This window comes from Guillardia theta (genome assembly GCF_000315625.1).
Source record: "Guillardia theta CCMP2712 unplaced genomic scaffold GUITHscaffold_67, whole genome shotgun sequence".
Classification (NCBI taxonomy): Eukaryota; class Cryptophyceae; order Pyrenomonadales; family Geminigeraceae; genus Guillardia; species Guillardia theta.
Genome location: NW_005434607.1, coordinates 313,666 through 326,269, shown reverse-complemented (window position 1 = coordinate 326,269; position 12,604 = coordinate 313,666). Strand labels below are relative to the sequence as shown.

Sequence of the window (12,604 nt, the reverse complement as noted above, 5' to 3'; positions counted from 1 at the left end):
GCGGTCACGTAATCATGGCGCTCAACATCAGCGAAATGTTGTTATCCTCCATCGCTTTCCCTCAGCGTCGATGCTCGTTCCTTACGAAGATGTGTTTACACAAGAATTTCCTCCGTTCCTGTGAGATTTTTGATCTGGCATGACTCATGTCAGTTTGATACCAGTACGAAATTTGAGAAGAGTAAAGGGGGGGCGGGGGCGGGGGGGGGCGGGAATTTCCGTACATCATAGGGGAGATGAAAATTGAACATCGAATCCAACACATTGAAGCATAGGTGTTGTAGGACGAAAGAGAAGAAACACAACAAATTTGGGAACAGGAAGGGAAAACAGGACTACTACACGTTGAACGGATTTGTGAGCGCAGTATCTCTAATGGGAGTTTGGAGAGTTTGCGTATCCTTCCGACTCCAAAATCTCTTCTTCCCCTCCCTCTCCTCCCTCTCCTCCTTCCTCTTGCTGCTGCCTCTTCCTCCCGCCCCTTCTTCCTCTTCCCGCCCTCGTCCTCTCAGCTTCCCCTCGCGCCTCTTCTCCTCCGCCTGCCATGTCTGCAGTAAAGCCTCACACGAAAATGAGCATTGTAAATTCCAATATAGTTTTATATCTGTACGTCGAATCCTGTCCTAAAACCAATTTAGAATAAAAGTTTTCTAATGATGTAAAAATTTGGTAGGTGGATAACTTTTATTGTCGAAAGGGGGCTGGGGGGTAGGGGTACTCGTGAAGTTTCCTCACGCACCGGTCGTAGCGAAGAAGCTCATTGGGAACAAGGATACGAGTGTGGGGTGGGGTTGAAGTTCAGTTTGATCAGGGGTAGGGAACAAGCCTATCCATAAGGGGTAGGGTAGGGAGATCTATGTGAACAGGGGTAACTACATACAGTTTGCTCCTCCGACCAGGGGTGACATGCTGAAAAGGAGGGGTAGTCTCGGCCTCGGCCAAAGGAGTACTTTTTAAAAGCAGTTTTATATTAGATGGTCTCGCATGACCTGGTACAAAGTGACGATGAATAAAAAAAAAAAAAAAACATGGGGAAGTGAGGTATTTACTGCGCACGGGTTGACGAGGGAAATATCTCTAGGAATATTTGAAATCAAAGAGGTAAATTTCAACATTGCCATTCCTTGAGCACTCTTGAATTCCAACGGCTTCAAAAATACGTACTAGTCATCAATGCTGAGACCCGGTGACGGCGCCGCGGCGGCGGGCGGCCGTACCGGCGGCGGGCCTGGCCCGGGACCGGGCTTACTAGCGGCAGAGTCGGACTCCCGGAGCCGCTCAGGGCTTAGCCGCTGAGAGCGGCGATCCGATCCGGCACGGCTCAGCCACCGTGACTGTCAGTGCGCGGGCCCGGCGGTTACCGTGGGCCTCTGATCCGGCGCCGGATCGGATCCAGTACCTGGCTCGGGTCCGAGCCGCTCAGAATGGCCCTTGAAGTCCTGGCGACCAGGACCGTGATGGCGGTCGACTGGGACCGTCCGACAGTCACTGCGGCTCGCCGGGACATGGCGCGGCGGTCGACCGGGACAGTGCTCGCCGGGAGCTGCCGCGCGCGGCAGGCTGCCCGGAATCCTCAAGGTGACGGTGATCGGATGATATGAAGACTCCCGTATACCTATAGTGAGGGAGGCCCCGACCGTGATCGCCGGGACTGGCGGCGGCCCTTCAACTGATTGGGGGGCTCGATCCTGTGATATTATACCGTATATTAGGCACTTGAAGGATTTACTGAGTATGAGCCTATGTCCGACTGCAGCTGATTCTCCAGCAGGAGCTTGACCACCTCCACATGACCTCCCGACCTCGCAAAGTAGTCACAGCTCGCTCCTCCGTTGTCTTTCTCCAGCAGGAGCTCAGGCCCGCACGCCTCCTTGAGGAACTCGAGCGAGGCGACCTGCCCGGCCGAGCTGGCGAAATGCGCGCAGGTCCTGCCGTGAACGTCCTTGACCAAGAGCAGCTCCTTCCCGCACGCTTCCAGCAGCTGCTTCAGCGTCTCCACGTGCCCTCCATGGCTGGCAAGATGCGCACAGGTAGTGCCCCGTGCGTCCTTGCCCAGCAGCAGCTCCATGCCGCAGGTGGCCTGCAGGTACCTCAGGACCCCTGCGTGCCCTTCCATGCTCGCCAGGTGCGCGCACGTCCTGCCTTGCACGTCCTTTTGCTGTAAGATCCCTTGCCCGCAGGCTTGTTGGAGGTATCCCAGCACCTCGACGTGACCCCCCATGCTCGCAAGATGAGCGCAGCATCGTCCCTGGTCGTCAGCCAGCAGCAGCAGCTCCCTGCCGCAAGTCCCCACCAGGTACTCGATCACGTCGCCATGCCCTCCCACGCTCGCAAAGTGTGCGCACGTCTTGCCCTTTTCCGTCACCTCCAGCAGGAGCGCCTGACCGCACGCCTCCTTGAGGTACCGCAGAACCTCCACATGCCCCCCAACGCTTGCTAGGTGCGCGTTCGTACGTCCGTAGGCGTCCTTCAGCATCAGCAGCTCCTTCCCGCCGGAGTCTCCGAGGTACTTGACCACGTCAAGATGCCCCTGCATGCTGGCGTAATGTCCAGCTGACTTGCCCTCCTTGTCCACCTGCTCTAGCAGCTCCTGCCCACCAGCCTCCCGCAGCAGCCTGACTATCTCCACATGCCCCTCCGCGCTTGCAATGTGTGCGCACGTCCTTCCCTGATGATCGGGGAGCTGAAAAATCTCTGGCCCGCATGCCTGCTCTAGGTAGGTCATCGTTGTCAGGTGGCCGGCCGAGGTTGCGGCATGCGCGCAGGTCTCGCCAACGAGGTTCTGCTCCATGAGCAGCTCTCGCCCGCAGCTCTCCCTGAGGTACCTCAAGGCGTCGAGATGACCCCCCATGCTCGCTTCATGAGCTCCGGTACTCCCTTCCTTGTCTGCCAGCAGGAGCAGCTCCCTCCCAAAGCTCTCTCTCAGATACCTGAGCACCTCGACCTGACCTTGCGAGCATGCTTCATGCACGCATGTCTTCCCGTCTTTGTCGCGCTGCTGCTCCAGCTGAAGCCCCCCCACCTCCTGCAGGTACCTCATCACCTCAACGTGCCCTCGATAGCTTGCGAAGTGTGCGCTAGTTTTTCCCCTGCTGTCGCCCAGCAGCAGCGTCTCCTTGCCGCACGCCCCCACAAGATGCTTCAAAACCTCCACGTGCCCCCCAGTGCTCGCGAGATGTGCGCACGTCCAGCCCTGATGGTCCCTCAGCCCCAGCAGCTCCTTCCCGCACGTCTCCTCGATGTATCGGAGAGTCTCTACGTGTCCTCCCAGGCAAGCTTCATGCGCGCAAGTCTTGCCCGAGTCATCTCGCTCCAACAGCAACTCCCTCCCACACTCCTGCTCGAGAAACTCCAGCGACTTCACGTGCCCGTTTGCATGATGGCAGCAAGTTTTCCCTTCCTCGTCTCGCTCCCGCAACACCTCAACACCGTGCGTATCCTTGAGATACCTAAGAACTTCCACCCGACCTCCCGAGCTTGCTAGCATGGCGCAAGTGAGACCGTTGCCGACCCTACTGAGGGACAGCTCCTGCCCGCACGTGCCTTCCAAGTACCTCAGGACCTCGACATGCCCTCCCATGCTCGCCATGTGCGCGCAGGTCTTGCCTTCCTCGTCTTTCTGCCGCAGCGCGTCCATCCCGCACGTGTTCTCGATGAGCTGGACCAGCTCCAGGTGGCCTCTGAGAGAGGCGAGCAGCGCGCAGGTGGAGCCGTTGGGAGCCTTGAGCAGCAGCACCTCCTTCCCGCATACCTCCCGCAGGTACTTCACAATCTCTACGTGTCCAGCAGAGCTCGCTTCATGTGCACAGCTGGCGCCGTGCTGGTCGATGCGGAGGAGGAGGTCAGGTCCGCATGCTTCATGAAGGTACTTGAGAACCTCCAGGTAGCCTCTGGAGCCTGCGATGTGTGCGCACGTCCGCCCTCGATCATCCTCCGCCATGAGCAGCTCCGACCCGCACGCCTCCTTCAGATACCTCAGCACCTCCACGCTGTCTCGCGCACATGCAATGTGCGCACAGGTCATCCCGCCAGCTCCAGTCCTCTGCTCCAGCGCCTTCACGCCCAGCAACCTCACCAGCTGCCTCGCTGTGTCCACGTGCTGCATCGCCCAGTGCGCGCATGTCCAGCCGTTCTCATCCCTCGCATCCCCGTCCGCCCCCGCCTCCTGCAGCTCCTGCATGCAGCCCTTCATCCCCAGCATGCAAGCCACGTGCAGCGCCGTCCTCCCGTCCTTGGTTTGCGCGTTCAAGTCGCATCCAGCAGCGTGCAGCAGGGAAATCAGGTCTGCCTGCCCTCTCAGGACAGCCAAGACGGTCGGAGGGTCTTTCCCCGCCTCCCCCTGCTCTATTGACATGCCCAGCATGCGGCAGAGTCTCTTCAGCATCTCGTGCCTCCCCTGATCATCCTGGCCCTGGGTCCTACCTATCTTCTTTCTCAAGTCTGCCATTTTCTTCCAGTAGATATCCTTCATTGTCTGCTTTGCAAGGCTGCGACACTGCCAGTCGCCCTCCACATCCTCGATCCAGTACCTCAGCTTGTTCGTTGCCATCTCCATCATCACCATCGCTTCCTCCATCGCTTCCTTGTAGTTGCTCTCGTCGTTGTACCACCGGTCTGTCTTCTTCCTGCTCCCCTGCACCTGGCCCTCGCACTCATCCATGATGGAACTCAGTAGGACCTTGTGGTATCCAAAGGCCGCATCCCCCTGTGCGTGTCTCAGCCGCCTCTGAACCTCCGGCTCCCAATCGTCAAGGTCCCGCGCCACCTCTCGGGCCAAGTTCTCCATCAGAGCCACGTACAGCTGCTTCCTCTTCCCTACAAAGTCCTCTATCGTGGACGTCGTAACGTTGGCATTTATCTTCAGCTTCACCAGCCTTACCCGCCGGCCCTCCACCACCTTGCTCTGGGGCTGTCTGACGACTTCGAGGTAGGACAGTGGGGGAAACAGTATCTCCTTCTCCCCGGGATACTGAGACAGGAACTCCAGGCTCGCTCCCCGGTCGATGGCCCCGCAGCTGATCTCGAAGACTATGGGCTGAAGTCCTTGACCCACGTACTGGATGGCCGTCTTGATGTCAGTCGTTGTGCTCAGCAGCCCGTACTCCACTCCCCCCGACACTCCCAGCTCATCCTCCTTCAAGAACCTCTCGGGCATCCTCAGCCCGCTCATCCCTCGGAGGACCTTCCGGTTTCCGAGCAGCGGAGTGTGTCGGGATAGTTTGACTAGCCCGCTCACCATGCAGTGGATGGTCGTCGTGTACCTGTTGATGACCGTAGCAGGCGCTCTCAGAGCCATGTTGTACTTGTGGTACATGGGACCTGCCGAAAGGAGTATGAGTACCTTCTCTTCCTCTTCCTCTTTCTCATCGTCTTCGTCTTCCTCATACTTCTCCTCTACTTCACCTTCATCCCCCTCCTCCTTCTCTTCCTCCAGTGTTCCTTCTTCCACACCTGTATAGAGCAGGAGGGCGAGGACTTCCTCCTTGATCAGCTGTGCTTTGACAGCGAGTTCATCACGCATCAGCTCCTCCACATCTCGGATGATCCTGTGACCGTCCGAGAGCTCAGACCGCCTCCTCGCATCGGTAACCGCCAACCACTCCTCCTTGGAAGTTGTCTGGATGTAGTAGTTTCCTGTGGTGAACGCCTCCTCAGAGTCTCCTGATCTACAGTGCTCGTCCTCCATGCCCTTGTACAGGTTCGGCTGGGGCAGGCCGATGCGCTCCGTCAGTCCCCCGTAGAATTCTGCGATCCTCCCGTAAGAAGCTTCGCGCAGCCCCTGCTCGCTCTCCTGGCTTGCCTCCTCGTTCAGCGAGAACTTGCTGTTATGCAGCTGCTGATCCTCTTGCGCCTGCCCCGTCGCCGGGGGTCGGAGCTTCGAGACGACTTGCCTCACCTTCCTGCTTATCGCCTTCATGCACTCTTCTACTGACTGGCTTCCAGCTCCTCCTTGCAGCTCAGCGAGAGGATTGTTCACATCTCCTCCGGGAACGCACTCAGCCATCGCTCGTAGCAGGTCCAGCTCAGCGAGGCCGAGGCTCTTGTGCGCTAGCTCCCACTCCCTCGCCACTCTCATCCTATATGTTTCCATCGTCTCCCCGCCCACCACCGCTACCTTTTCCTCTATGGCGCTACCGACGCTGAGGGCAACCAGCAGCCGGCGCGTGAGCACATCGGTCCCATCCACGTCGTCGCGTCTCTCATAGAGCTCCTCCAATATCGACAGAGCCTCTTCAGGGAGCTGCCAGGAATCGCTCCTCCTGTCCTCGTGCTCGTCCTCAGTTTCGCCACGTTCCTCCCTGATGTTTGTCAGCCTTGCGTTCGCCTCTTCGAGCTCTGTGTTCCTCGCTGACAAGGCCTTCACCTGCCCTTCCAGCTGCTGAATCCTGCTGTTGAGCTCCTCGAATCTGGGTGCATCGTCGCCTCCCTCTGGTGTGACTTTGGGTGAGAGGAAAGGGAAGCAGCGCGAGTGATCTCTGCAAGGTGGAGGAGGCATGAAGACGGTCGGAAATTCAGGAGTAGGAAGGAGACTTTAGTAGCGTTGGGATACTTGCGTCATCCTGCTGCTGCCTGCTGCTGTTACTCTCCCTCCCTCCCTCTCCCTCCCTCCCTCCCTCCTCCTTCCTCTCTCCCTCCCTCTCTGTCTTTCCATGTGTTGTCTTGTCTCCACTCTGCCCGTCCTTCCTCCTAAGTGTCGTCCCGACGTCTCTCCTGGCCATGGAGATCCCCCGCCCTAGCTCGGCCGCTGCTGGGCATGAAAGCAACGGCAGTCATTTCCACATGACACAAGTCCGCCTCATTAATCAAATATAGAAAAGAAGAAGGCATCAAGACTTTTTTATGTCCATTCATTCCTTGGACAGCTACTGTCCTCTCTGCGGGAAGTATTTTAAAATCTTCTACATGTGCTAGTTCAACATCCTCAACTCTTTACTCTAGAGCCACAAACACACAAACTTCATCTCTCCTCCTCCTCCTCCTCCTACGTTGCTCGTCTCAGTCCGCCGAAGTCGCTTCGGGCCCCCGGGGGCTCCTCCGGGCCCAGTCCTCCATCGCAGTCGTTTGTCTTTCGTCCTTTCACGGTCTGTTGCCGCAGTAGTGTCATAGTATGTCTTCGGGCTGCTCGATCGCTGCAAGTTGATCTCTTGAGCCCTCCTTCGCGATAGGAGCAGGAGCAGGACTCCGGGCAGGACCGTACAGGGGCAGGGGTAGGGCCCGGGCAGGAGCAGGAGCAGGAGCAGGAGCAGGAGCAGGAGCAGGAGCAGGAGCAGGAGCAGGAGCAGGAGCAGGAGCAGGAGCAGGAGCAGGAGCAGGAGCAGGAGCAGGAGCAGGATCTGCAGAAGCACGACTCGCGCGACTCTGAGTTGTAGCGGGAGCAGGAGCAAGAGCACAAGCCCTTTCTCTCTACACCAAGTTTCTCTCTGTGACGGACAGTGAACTTCGGAACTTCGGAAGTTCACCCGGCGTGTGGGCCCGGCCCGGAGAAAGTGAAAGTTGACGGGCCGCACGGCCCGATCTGATGAGCACTGAGTTGAACTTCGGGCCAGCCCTTTTTTCAGGCCGGGCGATCGTGCCAGAGGCTGGTAGGGTAGTCGTTCAGGTAGGGTGGGTGCGAAAGCAAGTGGCCCCGCTGTACAGATGAGCAGTCCAGGGGTACCTGCGTAGCAAATTTGCTGACAAATGTAGGGGTACTTAGATGGTTTGAGGAAAAGGTGGCTTTTGCTGTCTATCTTGTATGGTGGGGTAGTCAAAAATTCTCTATGACTGCTGGGGGTAGTTGGGAGAAGGGGTGGGGGTATTTAGCGTTACGTCTGTAACAGTTATTTAGAGCGGCCTCCAGTCATGGCTCGAGGGATGCGGAGGAGCGAGGGAGGGACGACGAGAAGGGAGGAGGAGGGGGAGCATGGGAGGGAGGAGAGCGAGAGGATGAAGGATCATGCAGCATCGCTTCTCACGAGGATCAGCATGACAGCGTGAATTCAGACGGGGCCAGTGCCGAGGGAGTGGTCGGATTCATGGGTTGTAGCATTCCGTAGAATTGGACATGCTTGATACCCTGATGTTTTCTCGCTGCACGCATCGTGATGAATGTGAATATGAATGGAAAGCATGTAGATAGATGCAAATGACAGACGTTCTCATGGATAAACACAAGGATTCGCATGAGAGATGTGGGTTGATGTTAATGACCGACGACTGCTCGAGGCTTCATGTGTCTGCAGTCTGCGCGAGCCAGCCCCGAGTCCAGCGCTGACCATCGTCTCATCTGACTCCCCATACAGGAATCATGCGACTCCTGTCGAGTTTCCTGGTCGTTTCCCTCGCTCTGTCCCTCTGTGTCCTGTCGGATCTTGGTGCGACCCGCATCGACGTTTTTGGCGGGCTCACGATCCTTTGGCAGCGCATGCAGCCGACGAGAATGCTGCTGCTACCGCAGAAGCAGTGAACAAGACGCAGGAGCAGGTTGATGTTCCTCCTTGCTCCTTGTCCTTTGCCTTGCTCCTCCTCGCCCGTGTTGGATCGTGCATGGTCTCCATGCTCTTGCATGCTCCTGCCTTCTTCTCTTTCTTTGCATGCTTCTGATGGCACGTTTCGAACCTCTAGCGAGCACAGGAGTACAAGGAGCAGGTGAACGCGATTCGTGTTCTGTATGCAGCCCAGGTGAGGAGGTGCTGGCTGCTCGGATCATGCAGGCTGAGATGTACCTGCAGCATGCCGTCAAGACTGCCAACGAGAGCTGCGGGACTCCCCCCTGCGGCGGAGATCCAGCTGAGCGTAAGGAGATGGAGGATGGAAGGAGGAGACTGACCGGATCCTCTAGCATTCGCTGCCAGCCTCGCAAACATCACCTTTGATGATGATGCCGCCAAGAAGAAGGTGGCAGAGTAAGGGGTGGAGGCGGGAGGGGTTGACTCTCCCCCAGGCCATCGACTCTGCTTTCATCTCTGTCTGCGCTAGTGGCGACATGCAAGTACGGGCAACTGCTCCTGCTCCTCCTGCTCCTCCTGCTCGTTCTTCCCCTGCCGCTTTCCCCTTCTCGCTGCTTCTTTCCCCCCTGACGTGCTTCGGAAGGAGTTCAACCTGCTTCTGGCTCAAGGAGCAGATGTCAACGGAAGGCTTGACGGGCAGCAGGTCCAGTCTCATCCTGCTCCCTCATCAAGTTCGAGCTTGTGCGTTACCAGGAGGGCTCCGAGGGCTTCACCGCGCTCATGTGGGCTGCCTACGGCGGACAGCAGGTGCTGTGCTGAACATGTGCTGGAAGGATGTGCTTAATGAGGAGTAGGACATGGTGACTGCGCTGATCACGAAGGGAGCAGACATTGAAGCAAAGTCGGACAGAGGGTAAGGAAGAGAGGGAGGAGGAAGGAAAGGGGTGGGGAGGGAGAAAGGATCCAGAGGGAAGTTGAAAGGAAGAGGGGGAGGGAGGGAGAGGGCAGGGTTGTGGAAGATGGATGACACAGGCAGGTGTATGTACTTGAACGGAGGAACAGGGGGGAGAAGTGGGAGTAGGAGGGCTGTGTGCGGGGTATGACTTGTCTGTCTTGTGATCTCCAGGTACACTGCCCTCATCCTTGCGGCAACGAGCGGCTCTGTGGAGCTAGTGCAGGTTGATTGCGGGGAAGGAGAGGAGAAGAGGAGATGAGAGTTCTGGTAGCTTCTCCTCGATCAAGGAGCAGACATGGAATCCAAGGGTGAGTGAGAAGATTCAATTCTCCTCGTCGTCCTCCTCTCCCTCCTCCTCCTCCTCTCCCTCCTCCTCCTCTCCCTCCTCCTCCTCCTCCTCCTCCTCCTCCTCTTCCGCCCTCCCCTCCCACCTCCTCCTCCTCCTCCTCCTCCTCCTCTTCCGCCCTCCCCTCCCACCTCCTCCCCGTTTGTGTCTGTTCTCGTCACCATCCCTTTCCTTATCTCCTCCCTACCCTCTCTTGCACTCCTTTCTGCTGTATCTTCTCTGCCATCTTTCCTCCTGCTCTACTCCCTTCCTCCCCCACGCTTCGATCGCTGCCTTCCTGCTGTCTCCTCCTCCTTGACTCACTGCGTGACATCAGGAGACGACGGTGCTACCCCTCTCTTGCACGCTGCCGCATCTGGACAGAGGAAAGTCGTCGACTTCCTCCTTGAGAAAGGAGCAGATATCGATGTTACACACAAGGTGAGAGCAGGAGCAAGGAAAGCAACTATGAGCAGGGACGGCTGGGGGATGATTATGATGATGGTTATGATGGTTATGATGGTGATGGTGATGATGGTGATGATGATGGTGGTGGTGGTGGTGGTGGTGGTGGTGGTGGTGGTGGTGGTGATGATGATGATCATGTGTAGTAGTGGCATAAGGAGATGGAAGACATCTGAAAGTTGGGAAGAGGGGAAGAAAGGAGGAGGAGGTGATGGTAGTGGTGATGATGGTGATGATGGTTTCTGTTGACTCAATCCCTCACTTCGACTTCAGGATGGTGGTAATCTCCTTACTGAGTTCGCTGGAGAAGGATGGGAAGGTCAAATCTTCTTGCTGCTCCTGCTCCTGCTCCTGCTCCTGCTCTTGCCTTCACCCCTTCCCTTGCTCCTGGTCTGCTCCTGCTCCTTCCCTTCCATCCTCCTCGTCCTCCCTGGCTCCTCTTGTTGCCGTTGCGCAAGAAAGGTTGTGAAAGAGCAGCAGATCTCATCAAGACGCTGGTGGACAAGGGGCTCGACCTGGAGACCAAGGGGAAGGACGGATGGACCCCCCTCATGGTGGCTGCCTCCAGCGGGCATGCCAAGGTGAGGAGGAGGAGCGGGAAGAGGAGGAGCAAGAGGAGGAAGGGCGGCAAAGGAGGGGTGGGAGGAGAAGGAAGAGCAAGAGGAGTGGTGTGAGAGGAAGAGCGAGGGCGAGGGCGGGGGCAGGGGGAAGTTAACAGAGGACTGCAGGCGGTGGATCAGCTTCTGAAGCTAAAGGCGGACATCAATGCCATCGGTGACAATGGAGAGACTCCTCTAATCGTTGCTTGTGCTTCCTCCAAGAAGGTACTCCTCTCCTCTCCTCTCCTCTCCTCCTCTCCTCTCCTCTCCTCTTCTCTCCTCTCCTCTCCTCTCCTCTCCTCTCCTCTTCTCTTCTCTCCTCTCCTCCTGCCTCTTGTTCTTCCCCCTCCTTTATCTTGCTCAGCCTTCTTCATCCTTTCCCCCCTTTCATCTTCTTTTCCCTCTTCCTTTTCCTGCCATTCTGCCGATTTTGCTACTGGCACATCCTCCTGTCATCCTCCTCTTCCTGTCTCCTCCCTCCTCCTGTGTTTTATGCATTCTTATGCTCACCAACATTTCTCACGTCTGCTTCAGGATGTAGCAAAGCAGCTGATCAAGGCAGGAGCTGACGTCACCGTCCTGCACAAGAAAGGAGGAAATGCTCTCATTGAGGTTCCTCTCCTCCTCCTCCTCCTCCTTCCCCTTCATCCTCCTCGTCCTTTCTCTTCCCCCTCCATCCTCCTCCTTGTCCCTCTTGCCGTGTCCTGATGGTGGGACTGGACAGGCCGCAGGAGAAGGATGGAATGATGTCGTAGGCGATATCCTCAAGAAGAAGGTCGACCCCAATGTGCAGGTAAGATCAAGTCTCCTCTTCCTCCCCTTCCTCTTCCTCCCCTTCCTCTTCCTCCCCTCCTCCCGCCTTCGTCTTGTACTCATTTACATTTGCTCCTCCTCCTCCTCCTCCTCCTCCTCCTCCTCCTCCTCCCTCATCTTGTGTCTCACCTCATCACAGGATGAGAATGGCTTCGATGCCCTCATGGTCGCTGCTGCTGGAGGACACAGTGATGTCGTGACTGTAAGAGCAAACGATTTCACTCTTTGCTGCTGCCGCTGCCGCTGCCCTCCTCCTCTCGTCCTCTCGTCCTCTCCTCTTCTCCTCTTCTCCTCCTCTCTTCCTCCCCTTCCTCATCATCGTTCTCCTCCTCTTTCTCCTCCACTTGGTCTCCTCTGCAGATGTTTCTTTCTGCCTCATCTTTCCTGTTACTTCTCCTCCTCCTCCTCCTCCTCCTCCTCCCTGCCCTTCTCCACTCACTGCTCGTGTCAGACGCTGCTCAAGAACAAGGCCGATCCCAACCACATCAACAAGGCAAGCGGCACTGCTCTCCACGAGGCCGCCGCCATCGCCAACTACAAGTCTGTTGATCAGCTCCTTCGCTGGAAGGCTGGTCAGTCTTTCTCCTGCTCTTGCTCCTGCTCCTGCTCCTGCCTCTGCTCCTGCCTCTGCTCCTGCTCCTGCTCCTGCTCCTGCTCCTGCTCCTGCTCCTGCTCCCGCTCCTGCTTCTGCTCCTGCTCCTGCTCTTCAGCCTGCTGCACTTCTTCCTCTTCCTCTTCGTCTCTCTTCGCTCTTCCTCCAGCTGACGAAGCTACTCAGACCCCAACGTGGCGAACCAGAAGGGACACACAGCTCTCATGATGGCTGCGGCTACTGGATCCTCCACCAACGAGAAGGTACTTCTTTCCTCTCCTCTCCTCTCCCATCCCTTTTCCTGCCCCCTTCCTTTCTCTTTCGTTTTCTCTCCTCTTACGGCTCTGCCCTTGTCCTCGACATCCTCCTTGCTCCTTGCTTGCTCGCCTCGCCTCTTCCTCCTCTTCCTCCTCTTCCTCCTCCTCC

At 57.3% G+C, this 12,604-nt stretch overlaps 2 protein-coding genes across 2 annotated transcripts; both read right to left on the bottom strand.

The window, feature by feature from the left end:
- Positions 1 to 1,972: 1,972 nt before the first annotated feature.
- On the bottom strand, positions 1,973 to 2,233 carry GUITHDRAFT_58116 (hypothetical protein; the record flags this gene model as incomplete). Its single annotated transcript, XM_005827387.1, has 1 exon — positions 1,973 to 2,233. A coding segment is annotated over one exon (261 nt), but the record flags the coding sequence as incomplete, so codon positions are not given.
- Positions 2,234 to 2,290: 57 nt separating this feature from the next.
- GUITHDRAFT_75572 (hypothetical protein) lies at positions 2,291 to 3,940 on the bottom strand (the record flags this gene model as incomplete). Its single annotated transcript, XM_005827386.1, has 2 exons — positions 2,291 to 2,799; positions 3,430 to 3,940. Coding segments are annotated over 2 exons (1,020 nt in total), but the record flags the coding sequence as incomplete, so codon positions are not given.
- Between the last annotated feature and the right edge of the window lie 8,664 nt (positions 3,941 to 12,604).